The following is a 22,524-nucleotide window of genomic DNA, read 5'->3' as shown; positions in this document are numbered from 1 at the left end:
CTGGTGGTCCTCATCTCTTCTTTGTCCTGCCACAGTTGAGCCAACACTTGTCTTCTGTCTCCTTGGAGAGGTGACTTTAATTTTTAGTTTACTTGCTTGTCCTGGGACCTGAGCTTCCTGATCATTTAAGAAAAGTTACTATGGTATTTGATTTTATTTATTGTTACCTGGAAAGCAGTGTTCTTTTCAACTTTCTACATCTTAGGTGGATGTGGAATTCCACTCAGGCATATAGATTCATTTATTTTAAACCCCACGAGATATTGTTGCTTTATATAATCAGTGTTCACAGATATTTACTCACATACTTAGCCTTTCCATTATTATTCTTCATTCCTTCTTAATTTCCATGTTTCCATCTAGAATTATTTTCTTTCTGCTTGAAGAACACCCTTTAGTTTTAGTATTTTTTTCTTTGTTCTATTAGTAATGAACTCTTTCCTATTCTTCTTCCTTTTTTTTTTTCTTTTGGTCTCAAAGTGTCTAAATTTTTTGCGTTTTGGAGGGATTTTTTTGCTGGGTATAAGTAACCAACTGACAATTATTTTCTTGATACTTGATTCCCATTTTTTATGTTGGCAAGTCAGCTCTTGGTCTAATTAACTGTTTCTTTAAAGGTAATACATATCTTTTTCTCTGGCCTCTAAGATTTTCCTTTTTGTCTTTAGCAGTTTTTTAGCAGTGTTATTTGATGTGCTTAGGTTTGGTTTTTCTGTCCTTAGGGTTTACAGAGCTTCTTAAAACTGTGGCTTGGCGTCTTTTATCAGTTTGGAAATTCCTCAGCCATTATCTTTAAATATCGGCACCCCCCCCCCTTTTTTTTTTCATTTTTCTCCAGAGGTTTCAGTTGTATGTTAGATTTTTTCACTTATATCCCATATGTCACTTACATTCTTCCCCTTTTCTACTTTCTATCCTTTTTTGAATTTGTACTTCAGGTCTTATTTTTCTATTGACCTATTTTCTAGCATAGTATTCATGCTATGCTAGCATGAATTTCATATTTCATAGCATAGATTCATGGGGTTGCAAAGAGACACGACTGAGCGACTGAACTGAACTAGCATAGTAATCTTTTTCTGTTGTCCAGTTTGCTGTTTAACCCTTTCATTTGGGTACTAATTTCAGTTAACATATTTTTCAATTCTACTATTTCCCTTTGATTCTTTTTTTTTATAGATTCCATTTCTTAATGGAAATTCCAAATATCTAATTTCTTGAATATGTTAACCAGCTACTTAATTTTTCCCGTTTATTTTGAAAATTCATAACTTGAAAGAATTGTATTGTGAACACTGATTCATAATAAGCTCTCTCCTCAAACTGCCTGTTCCCATTTGCTTTTTCTCTGTTTCTTTTTCTCCCTTTTGGAATCTTTCAGAAGTAAATTGCAGATTTTATAATGCTGTATCCCTAAATACTTTTGCATATTGTTTGTAAGAACAAAGACATTCTACTAAACTAAAATCATTGTCACATTAAAGAAATTGAACATTGATCTACAATTATGTTATCAAATACATAGTTCATATTCATTTTTCCCAGTTGTTTGACAGATTCCTTGCTTTTTAAACATTTTATTTTCCCTAATACAGGATCCACTCAAGGATAATGCATTGTTTTTAGTTGTTACATCACTTTAATTTCCTGTTTTTTTTTTTTTTTTAATGATAGTGATATTAAAAAACAAATTCAGGCCCATTTTATCTTTGTTCTTAATATGACCCACTCACTATTTTGTCTCATTGTTTTCTCGTGATAGTGTTTAGCTTAAGCCGTTTTTGGAAGAATTCTGTATGAATGAAAAATTGTTGTTTTCAGCAGTGAAAGTGAATCACATTGACTCACTTAAAATCTGTTTGTCCCATTACTGGTGATACTAAATTTTATCATTTTGATCGAGACATCACAGTTATTTTAGTTCTCATTTGATAATTGCATTATCTAGATAAGTTATTTTCTATTGTCTGTTTCTACCCCCAACCCCCTCTTTTGCTTTTATTTGATAAATACTGGATATATTGTTCATGAAAAGTTGAGATAATCAGTGATGTTTTTCTCCTGAAGTAATTTCTTTTGTTTCTGACGTGTTTTATCATAGGACAAGATTCCTTTAGTCTAAAAAGCCCTTAGATTTTGATAGGGATTGCACTGAATCTTCCCTGTAGCTCAGATGGTAAAGAATCTTGCCTACAGTGCAGGAAACCTGGGTTCGATCCCTGGGTCAGGAAGATCCTCTGGAGAAGGGAATGGCAATCCAGTCCAGTATTCCTGCATGGACAGAGGAGCCTGGCGGGCTAAAGTTCGTGGGGTTGCAAAGAGTCAGACACGACTGAGTGACTAACACTGCTACTGCTGCATTGAATCTGTAGGGAACGTTAGCCAATTTCAACAACTGTAGAAGTCTGATTTTTAAACTTAGAATGTCTTCATTTATTAGTGTCTTCTTTAATTTCTTTCACAAGTATTTTGTAGTTTTCAGTGTAACAACTTGCTTTATTTCTGAATATTTTGTTCTTTTTGGAAGCTCTTGTATATGTGGTTGTTTTCTTAATTTCCTCTGCACAGCTTATTTATTGTCAGTATTTAAAACAACTGATTTGGGGGTGTTGACTTTGTATATTGCAACTTTGCTGAATTTCTTTATTATTTTTAATAGGTTTGTGGGGAATCTTGAGTATTATCTACATAAAAGATCATGTCATATGTTAGCAATGATCATTTTACCTCTTGTTGTCCAACTGGAATGCCTTTTGTTTCTTTTTCTTGCCTAATAGCTCCGACTAAGAACTTCCAGTACTGTGCTGAATAGAAGTGGGCATCTTCTTTTTGTCCCTGAGTTTTTTAAAGTTTTTTTAAGAGTTTTGAAAAGTTTTCAGTCTTTGAACACCGAAATGATGTTCATTGTGGGTTTTTCATATGTAGTCTTTATGTTGTGACAGTTTCCTTCTTTAATATACTGTTGATTTCGGTTTTCTACTATTTAAGTTTTTTCTTTTTTCCATCAGTATTCCTAAGGGGTATTGTTGATTTGTAAGGGGTTTTTTTTTTTTTCCTTGTAGTATCTTTGTCTGGCTTTGGTATAGGGGTAATGGTGGCCTCATAGAATTGGGAAATGTTTCCTCACTTTTTCAGTTTTTGGAGTGAATTTGAGAAGGATTGGTGTTAATTCTTCTTTAAATATTTGATAGAATTCACCAATAAAGTCATCTGGGCTTTTCTTTGTTGGAAAGTTTAGATTACTGATTCAGTCTGTTCACTAATTATAGTAATATAGTCTATACAGATTTTCTATTTCTTCTTGATTCATTCTTGGTACATTGTATATTTCTAGGAGTTTGTCCATTTCATCTGGATTATCCAGCTTGTTAGTGTACAGTTCATAGTATTTCTTATAATCTTTTTTATTCCTGTAAAATTAGTAGTAATGTCTTTACCTTCATTTCATTTCTTTTTTCTTAGTTAAAATCTAGCTAAAGGTCTTCCCAGGTGGCTCAGACAGTAAAAAATTCACCTGTAATGCAGAAGACCGGGGTTCGATCCCTTGGTCGGAATGATCCCCTGAAGAAGGGAATGGCTACCCACTCCAGTATTCTTGCCTGGAGCCTGGCAGGCTACAGTCCATGGGGTCGCAAAGAGTTAGACATGACTGAGTGACTAACACTTTCAAAGGTTTGTCAGTTTTGTTAATCTTTTTCAAGAATCAAATATGGTTTTTCTATGTTCTATTTGTCTTTGTTCTAATCTTTATTATTTCCTTTCCTATTCTAGCTTTGGGCTTAGTTTTTTCTTTTTCCTTTTTTTCTAGTTCCTTAAGATATAAAATTAGGTTGTTGATTTGAGATATATTATTTTCATTTAAGTATATATGTATAGCTATGAATTTCCCTTTTAGCATGTTTTTACTCCATCTTGGATGTAAGTTTTGGTATGTTGTATTTCCATTTTCATTTGTCAAGATGTCTTCTTAATTTCCCTTCTTTGACCCATTGGTAGTTCAATAATTGATATTTAGTTTTTTCATATTTGTGAATTTTCCAGTTTTCCTTTTGTTAATTTCCAGTTTCATTTCATCTTGCTTTATTTATTAATTTGGTTGTGTGGCATCTTAGTCGCCACATGCGGGCTCTTTGTTGCATCGTACACATCCTTCTTTGTGGCGTGAGGGCTCAGTAGTTGCAGCTTGCTGGCTCTGGAGCGCAAACTCAGTAGTTGTGGTGCACAGGCTTAGTTGCCTGGCAGCATGTGGAACCCCAGACTAGGGATCAAACCTGTATCCCCTGCATTGGCAGATGAATTCTTAAACACTGGACCATCAAGGAAGTTCCCTTTTTACATTTATTAAGACTAATTTTGTGGCCTAACATTTGGTTTATCCTGGAGAAATTTTAGCCTTTTTGAGGTACATTTCCTGTTTACTGTACTGGCCCCAACTGGAAATCTGGGCTATTTACCAGTCCTCTTCCTTGGTGAGCTCTGAATTCCACTTTTTATCTCCCCATTCTTGTGAGATTCCCCAAAACTCTTCAGCTTCTTAAGCTTCTTGTCTTCCATTTCAAATACGTATATAAATGCCTTGAGAGGAGAGGTAGAGCCAAATATTAGGCTGAACTCTCCTCTTTCTTGTCTCTGGAATCAGTAGCTCATGTTCTAGATGTTTTGGTAGTTCTGATGTCTTCAAACTAGTTCTTTTGATATTTAATTCATTTTTTTCTATTTGTTTTTGGCTGGAAAATTGGTATAAAACCAGCTAGTATGGTAAAACCAGTGTTGAGATACTTGATTAGTGCTATGAACGTTACAGCTTTAGGTTGTTTAGGGAGCATGTAGTGCATGAAACTAACTCCTATATATTAAAAAGCTTCACTATGCTTTCCAAAAAAAAAAAAAAGTAATTTAAATTTTTACAAAAAGGATTTTATGATAACATCTGCATCTTCATTTTTTAAATGTATACCTTGGGAATACCTTATATTAGGGCTGCAAATTCATATTTATTCTTAAAGACAGTTCCAAAGGACATGTTAAATAATATTCAGACATCATCAATGGTGCTTGAAAAATAAGTCTTTGCATCCGTACACCCAAGTTAACAGTTCTGCAGAGGGACATAGCTGTTCTGTTTCGTTTTGTCTTTTGGTTCTGCCCTTCATTTTTGAGATCTCTATTTTTAAGGATATAAGGGTATTTGTCAGAAATACAGATAAGATTTATAGAGAAATACAGATAAATATTAATAAGAAAGATACGATTGATGTTTTCGCTAGTTTCTGCCATTCAGATTAAAGCACAACATGACACTGCACCATCAATGCATTTGTCCACAAGGATTCTAACCTGGTGGGTTGACAGATTTCACTAGAGAGAAAGACTTCATACTAGTTTAATCTAATAAGCAGTACTGAGTTTTGTTCTGTTTCTTAAACACAGATATAGGAAAACCACACAAAGCAAATGTATAACTTGTTGAATTACGGTAGATGTTTTGAGTGACTTAATCTTCTTTCTCTCCCTGTTCTGTACAGGACTCTGGGTCATTTGACCTCTTGAGTTTCCCTACAGTCTTGATTTTGTTTATTGCGTAGTTAGGATGCAGTTCTACTTTCCTGTGTATTTCCTGCAGATTGCCACCTGGATCCTGAGGCTTAATGAGGTGCAGGTTTGTTCCTTTGTCCTTGTGGTGATCTGCTCTTTCAACAGGAAGCACATAATATCTGATTGTCTGTCTTCATGATCTACTACTGTGAAACAAATTATCCTGAACTCCCAAGACTTTGTGACTTAAACCAGAAACCATTTCATTGTATCTCATACCTTTGTAGGTCATGAACGTGAGGAAATTCAAGCAGGGCTCTGTGAATGATTCTTCTCCATGAGGCTTCATTTGGTGGATGGACTCTTCTGCACTCTGAGATGACTTCAGTTACATGCTTGACACTCTGGTGGCAATGGCTGGAAGACTTGACTTAGTTGGGCTTCATTTGCTTTCCATGTAGTCTTAGGCCTCTTTCCATTGTCGCTCTAGCAGAGCAGTAGTCTGAGTTTTCTTAATAGTAAATGTTAAAGAATTTAAGGGCTTCCCTTGTGGCCCAGGTGGTAAAGAATCTGAGTGCAGTGCAGACCTGGATTCAGTCCCTGGGTTGGTGAAGATCCCCTGGAGAAGGGAAAGGCTACCCACCCCAGTATTCTGGCCTGGAGAATTCCATGGACCATATAGTCCATGGGGTTGCAAAGAGTCAGACATGACTGGGTGACTTGCACTTCAAAGAATTTAAAACCACCACAGTAACCAATGAATATTTTGGGGAGATAGTTTGTTGTATTGTATCACTTATCCATGAATCTTGCTTGTAGCAGTTATTTCTGAGGTGTTCTAACAGTGGTGATTTTCTATTCCCCTCCTTTCCTTTTATTAACTAGCATTCTTCTGTTAAAAAAAAAAAGATGTATAATATCCTGCAAATAACCTCCCTCATTTATTTAGTTGTTACTCACATCAGTATGTACTCATGGATTTTGTTTTATTTTTGAGTTATCCAATAGTATCATAATTTGTTACTCCCAGGTTTTGTAGTTTAGGCCATTGAGAGCTTTTTCGGTTAGCACTTATGTCCTTTAGTTTTTAAAATATTTTTCTGGCCTACTTTCCTTGTAGTGATGCTATTCTGCTCATTGTCGTCCCCGCCCCACCCTCACCCCCCATTGCTATATATATGGCATTTGAACTCAGCGGTTTCTTTTTTGTGAAATTAGTTTTTTTTTGTTTGTTTTTTTTTTTTACCTTTTAGAAGGAGGCATAGCTAAGGGAGTATTTCCAACTTCATAGAGCTTCCTTTTCTGTTGTTTTCAGATAGTATTTACAGATATGTTGGTTTGATTTCTAAGATTTCCTAGCTTTGTTCCTTTCTTTTTTCCCTTTTGTCTCTGTTGTACTTGTTCTGTATGATATTCTTTTCACAGCAGTTTCTCCTCATTTGGGGCCTTGCCCTGACTTCAGTTTCAAGAATTGATAGAGGCTAGATGGTTCCATCTAGCCTCTTATGTAGGCCTGTTTTACTCACTTGCTTTTGGATTGGGCAAAACCTTTCTGTTTTCAGCTGCAGTCTTCAGATGGTTTTTCTGTTTTCTAGTGACTGCCTGTTGACACTTTTGATGTTCTCTCCTCTTAGATCCATTAGATACCTTGTTGTTTCTCTCTACTTCTGTTTTTACTAAGGTTGAAACAGGTCTTACAGATGTCACTGGCATGTCCCCATCCACTTATGTTTTGGGGTTCTTGGAGATAACTAGATAATACCTAGTTTTGTTGTAAATGTCTATAGTGTTTTGGTTTTGGTCTTTAATTGCTCTTGTTTTCATTAAAGCACTTATGGTTATTCTAAGGCTTGCTATTGGCTATTTTTTTAAATATCAATTTGAGCAAGATATATTTTGATGGCATGTTAAAGCATAGGTATGCTTAGGTTATTGGTTAGATAATGAATGGCTAAAAACTATGTGGCTTAGAAGATATTTTATGACATGGTAGTGATAAAAAGTACAAAAAATTAATAAATACATTTTATCAAGAAGGAAGTTAATGTTTCATGCTTGGTTTTCATCAACTTATTACTTGATTAAAGCTAAGTTTTATGTCATTAAACATTGTGAGTTTTAGAGTCTCTTTTCAGTTTACTTTGGGAACTTATATAGGCCATTTCTTTGACTTTCCAATTATCTTTGGAAAGATCTTGAAGAATTGTTGTGTATTACTTGTGAAGTGCTGTCTTCATAAGAAATTAAGTAGATAAATCTATGTGATCTCTCTCTGTAGTTGGCTCTGTTATTGAATTGAGATTGAAAAAAATTTTCAGTCTGTTATTACCAGCCCATTTTAGCCTGTTCCCATGAAGAGGCCGGAGAAGGCAATGGCACCCCACTCCCCTACTCTTGCCTGGAAAATCCCATGGGCGGAGGACCCTGGTAGGCTGCAGTCCATGAGGTCGCTAAGAGTCGGACATGACTGAGCGACTTCATTTTCACTTTCACGCATTGGAGAAGGAAATGGCAACCCGCTCCAGTGTTCTTGCCTGGAGAATCTCAGGGACGGTGGAACCTGATAGGCTGCCGTCTATGGGATCGCACAGAGTCGGACACGACTGAAGTGATTTAGCAGCATGAAGAGGCAGTTTGGTGTAGTTTATCAGTTGTTAATTAGTTGCCTACTTTATACTGAATGAGTTTGTTCCCAGAGTATCTTTCAAAATAAAACTTTTTTAAGTCTTACAAGTTTTTATAACTTGTAAAAAAGAGACCAAATTTACAGAGACCAAATTCTGTGCTTTCATTCTATTTATTATTTCCATAGATGCTCCTGTGAAAATGATTTTAGTAGCATATATAGCACTTTGGCAGATATAAAAACATAAGAAAAGTAAGTATGTGAGATAGTTTTTCTGCTGTTTCAGTCAGCAACTAAATATTGAAATGTGAGTGAGTGAAGTTGCTCAGTCGTGTCCGACTCTTTGCAACCCCATGGACTGTAGCCTACAAGGCTCCTCTGTCCATGGAATTTTCCAGGCAAGAGTGGGTTGCCATTTCCCTATTTAAATATGAAATACCAATGTATTCTCCTATTTATGGATATATTAAGATAGCTTCCAAATACAATTCTCAGAGTGAACAAAAGCTTACTTACTTTAAATGGATAAGAGAAGAAATATCCAACTTATGGTTAGCATTGGGAGCTATACAAAGACATTTTAGTTTTATTAGAAACTTTGAGACATTTTTCTTTATACTCTCCCCCTCTACACAATTAATAATTCTAATCAGCAAGGCTTAGATCTCTTTATTCAATTGATAACTTTCATGCCTTCCTAGAATCAGAAGATTTTAGGTAGTACTTTTGTTGAGCTCAGCCTATAAAAATATGCAGTAGTTTAAAGTTTTGACTGAATTGGTTGGTAATTTATCCTTCAGATTTTTTCTTTCATTATACTTTAGTCTAAATAAGTTTGTATGTGTATTGAGGTTGCATGGCATTAAGGTTGTTTAGAAAAGTAGTTTTTATGACTTTTTTTTTTTTGTCCCTTTTAGGTTCATGCATGGGAGATTTCAGACCAGTTGTTACAGATCCGGCAAGATGTAGAATCATGCTATTTTGCTGCACAGACCATGAAAATGAAGATTCAGACCTCATTTTATGAGCTCCCCACAGACTCTCATGCCTCTTTACGGGACTCATTACTAACTCATATCCAGAACTTGAAAGACTTGTCACCTGTTATTGTAACGCAGGTAAATCCTATGCTTCTCATTAGGAAAATTTGTAAGGCTATTTGGATTTATCAGGTTAATTTTGATTAGCAATGCTAGGCCATGAGAAGTGATGTTAACTTTTTAAAGACTCATTGCTGTATTCTTAGAAGTGAATAGAATGTGAAAAATTTAACGTGAAAAATTTAAATCTTTGTATTTATCTTAGAATTCATTTGATATCAGACTAACTTAAATAACAAAATTGAGGGAGGTGTTTAGGTTTTCACAGTCACGTTATGTGTGTGTGCGCGCATACACACACACACTCTTATTACTTTGTAGATGATAAAGTACTGTCCTGGGTCAGAGGTCTACGTAGTTGCCTTTTTAAAAATCCTTTCTGGACTGATTAGCTATTAAAAAGTCTCATGAATGAAATGGTAAACTAGAGCATCTGGCCTTTCCACCTTAGATAGGGAAATACATTACAAAGGAAAAGTGGACGACACTTCAGTGAATACATACTCACATGTGTTCTCTGCCTGGCATAGAAATACTCTTGAAGAGAAAGGAGGCTTTTGCATAAGACTTCAAGATAAGAAATTAAAGGAGAAGGGATATGGCACTCTATTACTGAGTGAGTCAAAGGGCTGACTGTCAGTAGCTTTGGGTTTTTGACAAAGTATATTTTATAAGTCCATGAAGTTCTATGGTATTGCCAAATAAAAGTAAGTATTGATATAGTCTGAGGAAAATCTACAGTCTGTTCTTTCTGACTTCTTTTTGTTATGTTTTAATTTGGTTTTTCATTTTTAAAGGTTAAATTTTAAATCCCAGCAATTTGTAGTTAGCCCAGAAGAATTTACATGATACATAGCTGTATGAGAAGAAGAGTGGTATCGCAGTCTAAGTTGTCATATTGTTTGGAAGAAATTTAGTTTCTTTGCTTTCCAGTTAATATTATTGGTAACTGTATTTCTGTTCACCTGTCTATTCATTTATTTAATCTCTCTTTTTACTCAGCTGGCCTTAGCAATAGCAGACCTTGCCCTACAAATGCCTTCCTGGAAGGGATGTGTACAGACATTGGTAGAAAAGTAAGTAGCTTGTTTTGACTATATGCTGGCGTTTGGAATTACCATTAACCTACATAGAGAAATTTGTTAGCAAAAGCTGGACATTTGGATTATTTCCCCCAACTTTCCAGTATTCTTGCCAGGATAATCCCCTGGACAAAGGAACTGGTGGGCTATAGTCCCTGGGGTTGCAAAAAGTCAGACATGACTGAAGGGACTGAGCATGCCCAAACTTTTGGCATAGATTTATTTATTATTAACCTTTGTTACAGTATAAGAAAATGATTTAAAATTTAAATACTCCAGAAGTATGTCATGTGGAATGTTAAAGACTCATATAGTTTACACACACACACACACACCCACCCACACCCACCCACACTCTTCTTGAATTAACTACAACAAAAAACCTTTGTTGTCTTGTGGATCACTCCCACTAACTGTCATATCAATGGTCTTTATAAAGATACAGTCAGAATGTTTATTCTTACTAATTGGGATTCATTTCATGTCTATAAAAAGGACAGTATTATTTTTAGATATATGGAGCTTGCTGCTTTGAATAAAGCATTTCCTCATGATCTTGGCAAGATAATCTTGATATTTGCTTGCATTTTGGCATTTGGTTAGGAAATTATTTTTAAACAAAGTGGATGTCCTTTTTACTACCAACTATAGTGTGTCATTCGGAGAAGGCAATGGCACCCCACTCCAGTACTGTTGCCTGGAAAATCCCATGGACGGAGGAGCCTGGTAGGCTGCAGTCCATGGGGTTGCTAAGAGTTGGACATGACTGAACGACTTCACTTTAACTTTTCTCTTTCATGCATTGGAGAAGGAAATGGCAACCCGCTCCAGTGTTCTTGCTTGGAGAATCCCAGGGACGAAGGAGCCTAGTGGGCTGCTGTCTATGGAGTCGCACAGAGTCGGACATGACTGAAGCGACTTAGCAGCAGCAGCAGCAGTATAGTGTGTCATTAAAACCTTTATGTAGATAGTTTATTTTTTGTTTTAAGAAACTTTTTATTGATAATATTATGCGTGCTCCTTGAAAAAATTCTAGCAGTATGGAAGCTTTCAAAGTAAAAAGCAAATATTTTTGTCTCTTCCTATTCATATATTTTATAAGTAGCCACTATTAGTGACTGACTGTATAGCCCTCTAGAATTCCCTTTAAGCATTTTAAAATAAAGAGATGTATATGTGTATTAATATGCATAAACATGTATTTTCTTCAGCTATATGTATTAATATGTTTCATATACTTTTTTCACTTAATTGTGGACATCTTATGTTATGACATAGATACTCATTATAATGTCTGTTTATTCTCCATTGTATGATATCTGTAACCTTTTTTATCCTAATATGAGGGACCTTTACATTTTCCCAGTATTTTTGCTATTATTAAAAAAAAATACTTGTGCATATACATCTCCATGTGTGTGTGAGATTTTTCTGAAAGATAAATTTCTGAAAGTGGAATTGCTGGGTCATAAATTATTATGCAAGTTGAAAGTTTGATTTCTAGATGTCCTTCCAGAAGAGTGTGTCGGGTTTTTCTCCCCTTTAACTATAGTGAGAATTCTACTTTGTTGTCATGGGTTATTCTGATGGCTGTTTTTATCTTATGTGATTGTGTATTTTTGGGCTCTAAATAACTTATAGCTCTCCTCTTTTCTTACCTAGATATAGCAATGATGTAACTTCTCTGCCTTTTCTGCTGGAGATCCTTACAGTGTTACCTGAAGAAGTACATAGTCGTTCCTTACGAATTGGAGCTAATCGGCGTACAGAAATTATAGAAGATTTGGCCTTCTATTCTAGTACAGTAGTATCTCTATTGGTATGTTTGAAATACTGAGTTATTGCCTATGTGCAAAAAGCTTTGGTGGTTATTTTGTAATTCAGTAGCACTATTGTAAAATAGCTTTCTTAGCAAAATTTGGCAATGATAATACTATGGCTTTTATATAACACTTTACAGTTAAGAAGTACTTCAGAAACTATACTTTTTGAGCTTCTAAGTAATGCTGTCAGGGTGGTATTGTCTCCATTTTATGAATGAGAAACAGGTTTTAGAATTACACAACTGCTAATTCAGAATTTGAACTCAGGTCTTCTGATTACATATCCCTTGTTCTCCTCCTTCCTGCTACCAGCTGTAGGCTCTTGAGTAAGGACTGTGCTCCAGGAACTGCATATAAATTTAATTAAGGAAAGATCCTCTCTAAGGGATAAATTGAGAGTTTTTGATAGGGTGGTGGTACAGGACTTTACTTGACCTTTGAATAATGTCATAATTATAGAATATACTGTTCTTTAATAAAAAATAGTTAAATGTGCTTGCATCCTTTTTGATTAGGTGGAAATTTTAATGTCCTCAACCAGGGTAGGTAAAGTTACGGTCCATGGGCTGTTTGTAGATGAAGTTTTACTGGGACACAGTCATGCTCGTTCAGTTACATGTTGTCTGTGGCCATAATTTTGGGCTAACAGCAGAATTGAGTAGTTTTTGCAGAGACCATATGGTCTGCAAAGCCTAAAATATTTACTATCTGACCCTTCTGTGGAAAAATTTTGCTGATTCCTGAACTAATAAATGGTATTAAATTGATTATTTAGCCCATATACCATTTTTAGGTTTTGCGTCCAGGTCAATTTCTCGACAGTGTGGTTATAGTAGATTATTTTTCAGGAATGTATTTCAGTATTTCAGCATCATAGAACTTTTCATTTGAAAAACAAAGTTTTGTTTAAAATTGTGTTCATTAGAAGTTCATTGGAAAATTACTTTTTTAAGTTAAATGTGTTTTCAATTAACCATTTATTTTAAAGAAATCGTGTAATAGAAAGTTAGAAAATATAGATAATCAAGTTACATTCAAACCATCTATCACGCTGTTAATCCTTTAGTATGTATCCTCTGTGAACATGTATACAGATTTTGAAAATCCAAATGAGAATATGCTTCACCCACCCTTCTGGAGCCTGCTTTTCCAGTCCTCCAGCTTCATCTTTCCATTTCAGTAAATTTTTGTATCATCTAATAAATACCTAGACCATATTCACATTTCCTGAGTTGGTCCTAACATATTATTTGTAGCATTTTTTCATATCAATAACTAGTCTAGAACCATGCCTTGTATCAAGTTGTTATGATCACAGTCCCCCTTCTTCATTTTTTCAAAATGACACTGATTTGTTGAGACTGGACTAGTTGTTTTATAAAGCATCTTCTTACTTCCTGGATTGTCTTTGTGTCATTTAGTTTGTTTTTCTGTTCTCTATAATTCCTCTAATCGGAAGTTACATCTAAAGCAGCCCTACTCAGTAGGAATTCCTCAAGAGAATTAAGCCTTAAATGCCCTAAGGCGTCTACAGTTTCTCCTATATACCATTCACAGGATGATTGAGAAAATAGACACTCAAATCATTTTCTGCAGGACTTAATTCTTTCCCAGGAACCTGGTAAGAAAGACTGAAAGACTTTGATAGGTTAGTTTTAAAAGGTTAAATATTTTTAGCTAGAAAACAACTTAGATATTTCCTGCTGCAATTTATCAGAAGATATACGTTTTGGTTGACCTTCTAAAAGCATCACTTTGGTTAGTGATGCTGTGCTAGGATTGACTAGATTAGAATGATGACAGTTTGATTCTTCCATTTATAAAGTTTGTTTCTCCCCTTACAATATAATGCAGTTTGTATGAATGTTAAATTCTAAGTTTATAATCCTTACCTTAATAATTCCATCGTGGTTTGCAAAATAAAGTTTTGCTAATTCTTTCTTTCTACATGTATATTAACATTCTTCTAAGTTCCCACTAGAAAGACAGGATGAATCTTTAATTTTTGATTATTCTGTTTTCTCTATAAGGATTTTGTTTTTAAGATTACTTAAATGTTACTTTTTCTCCTTGACTTTCTCTTTATGGTGTATTATGGGCCCATGAGTTTCATTGATTCAGGGTCTTTGCTTAAGTTATCCTTTTGATGCTTTAAATGTTACAACTTTGGCCACTGGAGCACATCTTTATTTCCTCACAGAAAAAGGTAACTAGTAATCATCTAGTTACTGCTTTGCCCCAGATCTAGAACCCTTGGTTCCTTTTAGTATCAGTTTGGGTCCAGTCAGGAGAGAGAAACCACCTACTAATTTATTGGGACTATTCAATATAAAGAATGTTTAACTATAACAGGTATCTGTAGTAACAAGGGATTGTCTAATAAGAGGTAGAGAGCTCTAAAGAGTATACAAATAAAACAGATACAAGGAGCAGTCATTAAGGTCAAGGCTAAGATAGAGTTTCTAAGGAAGGAAGAGTTCACCCCTCTCCCAGGACTGAGATTCAAACCCTGTTGGTGATGGTTTGGTCATGGTAAAGAAGTCACCGTGGTGCTGCATGCCACTGAAAATCTCTCCTCTCAAACTTGCTAAAAATCTGCTTTCTAGGAAGGCCAAGAAAGTTGTTAGGGAAGGTATCTCACCAGAGGCACTCTGCAACAGAATCAGCGGGGTGTGGGAACGCCAGAGGAGGCTACTGGCCACTGTGTAATGTAGGCACCGGAGAAGCTAAGTGCACTGAATCTGTTGCTAAAGAAGAATGTACATTCCTTAGGGGCCAGGAGCAGTTTGCTGAAAAACTGTTGGTAAGGATGAGAGTTGGTGCTGGAGAAAGTGCTGGCCAATAAGCTGGACACCAGAGAAACTATCAGTCTGGGGCTGAAGAAGCCGCATGTTCTTTAGAAGGCTGCTTAGTGAGCACACTAGAATCAGGAAGCAAAACCCTTTTCCTTCTGCACTTTCTCTCTAGTGACCTTCCGACAAAAAGTTAGTACCAGCTGGCACGGGACAAAAATATTTTAAGGGCCCAGATCCATTTTCACAGAGTAGTTCTAAAAGGGTGAATTTGGAGCTGAGAGGCAATAGTTCTGCAGCTGGCCACAGTCTTGCCTTTTAACTTAGCTCCCATAGGTGCTCTTTTATACATATTTAAACACCAGTGCAGTGGTGTAACAAGCAGATAGAAAATATGGAACTACTACAGTCCTCACTTATATTGATTACAAGGCTGTAATTGGTATATATGGCTTTTTTCTTCCACAACTCATTTCATGTTTTCTCTGCTGCTATAGGTTGAATATTTGTGTGTGCCCCTGCCTCGAAATTCATATGTTGAAAACGAATCTCCAAGGTGATGGTATTGGAGATGTGGCCTTTCGGAGGTGATTAGGTCATGACAGTGGAGCCCTCATGAATGGGATTAGTGCCCATATAAAAGAGACCCCAGACAGCTCCCTTCCCGTTTATGCCATGTGAAGACACAGTAAAAAGACAATTGTTTATGAAACAAGGAGCAGGTCCTCAGCAGAGACTGGTACCTTGATCTTGGACTTCCAGTCTCCAGAACTGTAAGAAAGTTTCTATTGTTTATAAGCCACCTGTTCTGTATTATTCTGTTAATAGCAGCCTGAATGGACTAAGACACCTGCCCTGACCAGAAACTTAGCTGCTTAGGATTCTTTACTCTGTGAATTTACCCAAGACTTCATTCCCAAAAAGTCTGAGCCCTCAATCATCCTGCCTTGTGGATTGTTGTTTCTATAGTTTTCCATTAACCTTTTGGGCATGGAAGTAACAAAGAGACTCCCTAGAAAATCCTCTGGGTTCCAGACCTAGAACTCCTTGCTTTGATTATATAGAAGCAATACAGTGTTTCACTGGTAATTGTGATTCGTCACTCTAGTCTGTAAAATAACTCCTTTTCCTGTTGGTTCAGTGGCATAAGAAGCTCCCATTGTCCAGGTGGTATTTTTATGTTCCAATTCACTGGAATTATTTTTGAGTTTCCTATTGGAAACATACTTTCTTTGGGACCCAGATCTCCAAACTAATAGAGCTCAGAGTTGCCCATTACTGTACTTCCTTTACTCTGATATGAGTTTCTTGATTTGCTATGATACCATCATGGTTAGATGTGGTATTCTTTGAGTCTATGAATGATAATGTTGACAGAAGCATTATAAGCAGGGAAGACGGTTCTATATCCAGAATTTGTGCCTATTCCTATGAGAACAAATCTCTGCTTCCTCCATGATAGAAGCCAATATAATCAGTGAACCTGGTCTCCGTGGCAATTGGTGCCACTGGGGACTCAGTGTTCGTCTCTGCTGTTGACAGACACTCATCAGTATTGTTTACCTGTTAAGCCTTGGTAAAGTGGAAATCCATGTTAATATATGTTTAGCCTCCATCCCTACTACTCTGGCCACTTTGTTTGTGAGCCTATTGAGCAAGCACTGGATGGCTAGGGAAAGAGGCTGACATTGTTAGAGTTTGTCATTTTGTCTATCTATCATTGGGATATAGTGATGCTCTGGTGGGTATTCACATCAGGCAGAAATCTGTGCCCATTTATATGTCATTCATATACCTCTTTCTCAGACTTGCTTGTCACCAATCTTCCAGTCTTGTTTCTGCCAAATCCCTGATCATCTATCCAAATGATTGACAAGGGTCCATGAATAAGTGGCGATCCAAATTTCTTTTCATCTCACTGCAGACATGGTGGACAACTATACAGACTGCTTGAAGTTATGGCCACTAGGAGGGTTTTCCTTCAGCATTGGCCTTCACTGTGGCCCCGGAGTGGGCCTGTAATCCTATAGCTGTCTGCCTTCAGGTGGTACCAGCATATGCAGATCAATCTGTAATCCAAGCTTGAATGTTTTCTTCAGTTATCCAGTTGTAAGGAACATCCCAGGAGGCCACAAGCATGGACTGAAGGGGATGAATCAATGTAAGAATAAGTGGTGTCAGAGAATCTGAGCCATCTATACTCATGTAACATTTTTGTAGCTTCCAAATCTTCCTGTACTCAACCTCTTTATATCATTTTCATCTGATGACAAGTCTCTTGTTATGCATGCCCAATCTTAAGGCTAGGTAGTTCAGTCAGTACTTAGTTCATGGTCGGAAGGTCAGGTCACATAATCACCTGATGTCCTATGGATAGGCCTGCCCAGCTCTTATAGTAAGCCAGAAGCTGATTTTCAAAAGACAGATAGTTACCTGTAGAAGAGTGCATAGATTTGTTCCAAAATTCTAGATATTTGTACTATGATGTTCCTATTGGTACTTCCCAGAGACTCCATACACTCACTAAATGAATACTCTCAAGAAAGTATACTTGTGTCAATGTTTGGCTCAATCTAGTGTTATAGTCCAGCCTTCCTCAGTCTAACACCTTTCTGCGTGTTTCCTAGGTTTCTTTAGACACATTTAAGTGAAGTTTCACAGTTGTATTGGTGTATAAGTTGTTTCCTCCTGTTCCCCTAGAACATTCTGAGATTTGACCCTAGTTTATGAGTATTATTGGGGATGTTTGTGGAAGGTGTTGAAGAGATTGGGCATCTTCTTTCAAGGCCTCTGTCTCAGATGGGGTTATTACAGGGCTTTGAAGCTGAGAAAGGCTTGTCTCAGACACTGGAAGGCAGAGGCTACTTCTATTGGTAAGGGAGACTCAGAGTGACTTGGATTACCAGTTTCATTAGGGTCCAACTGGATGTCCCCATTCCAAACTTCAGAAGTCTGCTGTTTACCAGTCAATTTCAGAACTTTGACATGAGAAACTTGGTAGGACTGTAAATTCAACTGTTGTTTGTAATTCAGCAAGCCACACAATTAAATTTTGTATATGAGTTTGAGCAATATTATAAGAGCTTCATTTAGAGCTGTCATGGAATGCTAGTCATGTTGCTAGTTCTCAGACTGTGACTTGAGCTGGGTTAACAGACCAAAGCTTGTAATTTTGTAAGCACTCAAATGACTAAAAAAAATTCAGCAGCCGTGATAGTCCTTATAGTTATTATTACTGCCATGATGATCAAGTGCATTTAGCTACTTGGACTTGATTTAGCACTTCATCGTAATTGATGACAGGTGATATCATCATGGTATCTGAAAAATATTGATATACCTTGTGGGACTTAATAAGGTCTATAAGTCTCTCGTGTCTTTTGTCTTGTTTTAGGACTGAGAGGATTAAATTAGTCCACAATTACCAAGAAAAATATGTACTTGGCTGTGATAGAAGATACTAAAGACTTCTTAGAACTTTTTTCATTTAGTTCCCCCATTTTCTCTTTAATGTTTTTATTCTATCTTTTTATTTTGTCAGTATTACACTTTGTGGTCCATTCAAATGGACTTATTCCTAAATATTGTATTCAACTTTTAAATTTTTTAAAAATATTATTCTTCTTGCTCTTGAACTGAGCCTGGACTCTTAATATTTTTCTCCCTTCATTTATTCTCCATTTTGTTAATTCAAGATCAATTATTATTTGTTCTTATTCAGTCACTAAGTCCTGTCTGACTCTTTGCAAACCCATGGACTAGAGCACACCAGGCTCCTCTGTCCTCCCCTCTTTCCTGGAGTTTGCTCAAGTTCATGTCCATTGAGTCAGTGATGCTGTCTAACCTATCTCATCCTCTGCTGCCCCTTTCTCTTTTAGCCTCAACCTTTCCCAGCATCAGGGTCTTTTCCAGTGAGTCAGCTCTTCACATCAGTTGGCCAAAGTATTGGAGCTTCAGCTTCAGTTCTTCCAGTGAATATTCAGGGTTGATTTCCTTTAGGATTGGCTGGTTTGATCTTCTCGCAGTCCAAGGGACACTTGAGAGTCTTTTCCAGCACAATTCGAAAGCATCAATTCTTTGACACTCAGCCTTCTTTATGATCCAACTTTCACATCCGTACATGACTACCAGAAAAACCATAGCTTTGACTGTACATGAACCGTTGTTGGCAAAGTGATGTCTCTGCTTTTTTAATACACTATCTAGGTTTGTCATAGCTTTCCTTCCAAGGAGCAAGCGTCTTTTAATTTCCTGGTAGTAGTCACCATCTGCAGTGATTCTGGAGCCCAAGAAAATAAAATCTGTCACTGCTTCCACTTTATCCCCTTAGGTTTGCCATGAAGTGATGGGACCAGATGCCATGATCTTAGTGTTTTGAATGTTGAATTTCAAGGCAGCTTTTTCACTCTCCTGTTTCACCCTCATTAAGAGGCCCTTTAGTTCCTCTTCACTTTCTGCCATTAGAGTGGTATCATCTGCATATCTGGGGTTGTTGATATTTCTCCTGGCAATCTTGATTCCAGCTTGTGACTCATCCAGCCCAGCATTTCAAATGATGTACTCTGCATATAAGTTAAATAAACAGTGTGACAATAAATAGCCTTGTCATACTCCTTTCCCAATTTTGAACCAGTCAGTTGTTCAATGTCCAGTTCTAACTGTTGCTTCTTGACCCACATACAGGTTTCTCAGGAGACAGGTAATGTAGTGGAACTCCCATCTCTTTCAGTTTTCCACAGTTCATTGTGATCCATAGAGTCAAAGGCTTTAGCACAGTCTGTAAAGCAGAAATAGATGTTTTTCCCTTGCTTTCTCAATGATCCAGTGGATGTTGGCAGTTTGATTTACCTTTTCTAAACCCAGCTTGTACATCTGGAAGTTCTTGGTTCCTGTACTGCCGAAGCCTGTCTTGAAAGATTTTGACATAACCTTGCTAGCATGTGAAATGAGCACAATTGTACAATAGTTTGAATATTCTTTGGCATTGCCTTTCTTTGGGATTGGGATGAAACCTGACCTTCTCTAGTTCTGTGGCCACTGCTGAGTTTTCCAAATTTGCTGACATTCTGATACAACACTTTTTTAACAGGATCATCTTTTAAGATATTTAATAGCTCAGCTTGAATTCAATCACCTCCACTAGGTTTGTTTGTTGTAATCCTTCCCAAGGCCCACATGACTTTATATTCCAGGATATCCAGCTCTAGGTGAGTGACCACACTATCATGGTTATCTGGGTCATTAAGTCCTTTTTTGTATAGTTCTTCTGTGTATTCTTGCCATGAATACACATGAAATGTTCCCTTGATACCTCTAATTATCTTGAAGAAATCTCTAGTCTTTGCCATTCTGTTGTTTTCTTCTATTTCTTTGCATTGTTCATTTAAGAAGGCCTTCTTGTCTCCCCTTGCTATTCTTGAACTCTGCATTCAATTGGGTATATCTTTCCCTTTCTCCCTTGCCTTTGGCTTCTCTTCTTCCTCAGCTATTTGTAGAGCCTCCTCTGACAGCTGCTTTGCCTTTCTTGCATTTCTTTTTCTTTGGGGTGGTTTTGGTCACTGCCTCCTGTACAATGTTATGAACCTCCATCCATAGTTCTTCAAGCACTCTGTCTACCGAATCTAATCCCTTGAATCTATTCATCACCTCCACTGTATAATATAAGGGGATTTGATTTAGGTCATACCTGAATGGCCTAGTGGTTTTCTCTACTTACTTCAGTTTAAGCCTGAATTTTTCAATACGGAGCTCATGATCTCAACCACAGTCAGCTTTTTAGGTATTGTTTTTACTGACTGTATAGAATGTCTCCATCTTTGACTGCAAAGAACATAATCAATCTGATTTCAGTATTGACCATCTGGTAATGTCCATGTGTAGAGTCATCTCTTGGGTTGTTGGAAAAGGGTGTTCTATAACCAGCATACTCTCTTGATAAAACTGTTAGCCTTTGTTCTGTTTCATTTTGTACTCCAAGGAGAAACTTGCCTGTTACTCTGGATATCTCTTGACTTCTTCCTTTTGCGTTGCAATCCCCTGTGACGAAAAGGACATCTTTGTGTGTGTGTGTTTGTGTGCTAGGAGATGATGTAGGTGTTTAACGAACTGGTTAACTTCTTCAGCATTAATGGTTGGGGCATAGATTTGGATTACTGTGATGTTGAATGCTTTGCCTTGGAAACAAACTGAGATCGTACTGTTGTTTTTAAGATTGCACCCAGGTACTGCATTTTGGACTCTTTGTTGACTATGAGGGTTACTCTGTTTCTTCTAACAGATTCTTGTCCACAGTAATAGATATGCTGGTCATCTGAATTAAATTCTCTCATTTGAGTCCCTTTTAGTTCACTGATTTCTAAGATGTCGATATTCAATCTTGCCATCTGCTGCTTCTCAGTGTCCAGTTTACCTTGATTCATGGACCTAACATTCCAGGTTCCTGTGCAATATTGTTCTTTATAGCATTGAACTTTACTTTCCTCACCAGACACATCTACAACTGGGTGTTTGCTTTGGCCCAGCCAGTTCAGTCTTCCTGGAGCTATTAGTAGTTGTCCGTCCATCTTGAGTGGTGCTGTACGGCATGGCTTACAGTTTCATTGATTTACGAAAACCCCTTTGCCACGACAAGGCTGTGAAACATGAAGGGGCTGAGATGATGAGTGCTAAAGACAATTCTCTTGTTAAGATTATATTAATACAGAAGTGGAATCTAAGAAATATAGTTGTTTCTGAAACATATGTATCTTTGAACCAGTCTCTGCCTCTGTGTAGCTCAGCTTCTCAGGTTAGAAAGTGGAGATAATAAAGATAATAATAGTATATACATACTTGTACAATTTTAGTGGAGGTTAAATGATTTAAGAGCAACAAGACAGTGTCTGGCAAGTAAAAAACACTTTTAACTGTTATTGCCATCCTTCTCAGTATCATATCTATAAAGTGATTGTAAAAATATTTCATTTTTTAACAATGTTTTAAATGTAAAAATTGGTATTATTTTTATAATTATTTTTTTCTTTTCAGATGACTTGTGTAGAAAAAGCAGGAACAGATGAGAAAATGCTTATGAAGGTCTTTCGCTGTTTGGGAAGTTGGTTTAACTTAGGAGTTTTGGACAGTAACTTCATGGCTAACAATAAGTTACTAGCACTCCTTTTTGAGGTTTTGGTAAGTAATGGCTTCATTTATGAAATGGCTTTTGTTTATTTCTGGCACATAGTCACTTAAACAGTAACTGCCCTTATGGGATATAAGAGTGTTTTCGGATTTTTGCAGTGTGAGTAGGAAGTGTATGGTAAGAAAGCAGCACTGTCCCTTCCTTGTTGCCAAATACCACATTAAGATATTATTTTTAGTGCTCAGAATATAATGTAGTTAGGTTTAAGAGAAAAGCAGTTTTATATGTAAATCATTGATTTACATATTAAAAGTCAAGTAACAAAAGTACCGTTGGCATCTTTTTCGTTATTTTTAAAGTATGAAGTTGTGTGTTTCTAATAATGACCATTGGGTGGTTGAGACAATTACAGATCAGAATATTATCTTCGTAGTTGAGATAGTTAA

General features: G+C 36.6%; 1 protein-coding gene across 2 annotated transcripts in view; it reads left to right on the top strand.

Annotated features, from left to right (window-relative positions):
• The window catches only part of TNPO3 (transportin 3), a 79,128-nt gene that overhangs the window by 16,733 nt on the left and 39,871 nt on the right, over window positions 1-22,524 (top strand). Inside the window, exons 2-5 of one of the 2 annotated variants that reach the window (NM_001098090.1) lie at window positions 9,079-9,279; window positions 10,264-10,337; window positions 12,006-12,162; window positions 21,985-22,128. In NM_001098090.1, the coding sequence (NP_001091559.1) occupies window positions 9,079-9,279; window positions 10,264-10,337; window positions 12,006-12,162; window positions 21,985-22,128 (576 nt within the window). Of the gene's footprint in view, window positions 1-9,078; window positions 9,280-10,263; window positions 10,338-12,005; window positions 12,163-15,532; window positions 15,732-21,984; window positions 22,129-22,524 lie in introns of those variants that run through there. The other variant, XM_059885679.1, reaches the window with a different exon arrangement.

This window comes from Bos taurus, chromosome 4 (genome assembly GCF_002263795.3).
Source record: "Bos taurus isolate L1 Dominette 01449 registration number 42190680 breed Hereford chromosome 4, ARS-UCD2.0, whole genome shotgun sequence".
NCBI lineage: Eukaryota > Metazoa > Chordata > Mammalia > Artiodactyla > Bovidae > Bos > Bos taurus.
Note: the sequence above shows the minus strand (reverse complement) of the source record. Positions and strands in the feature narration are given on the sequence as shown.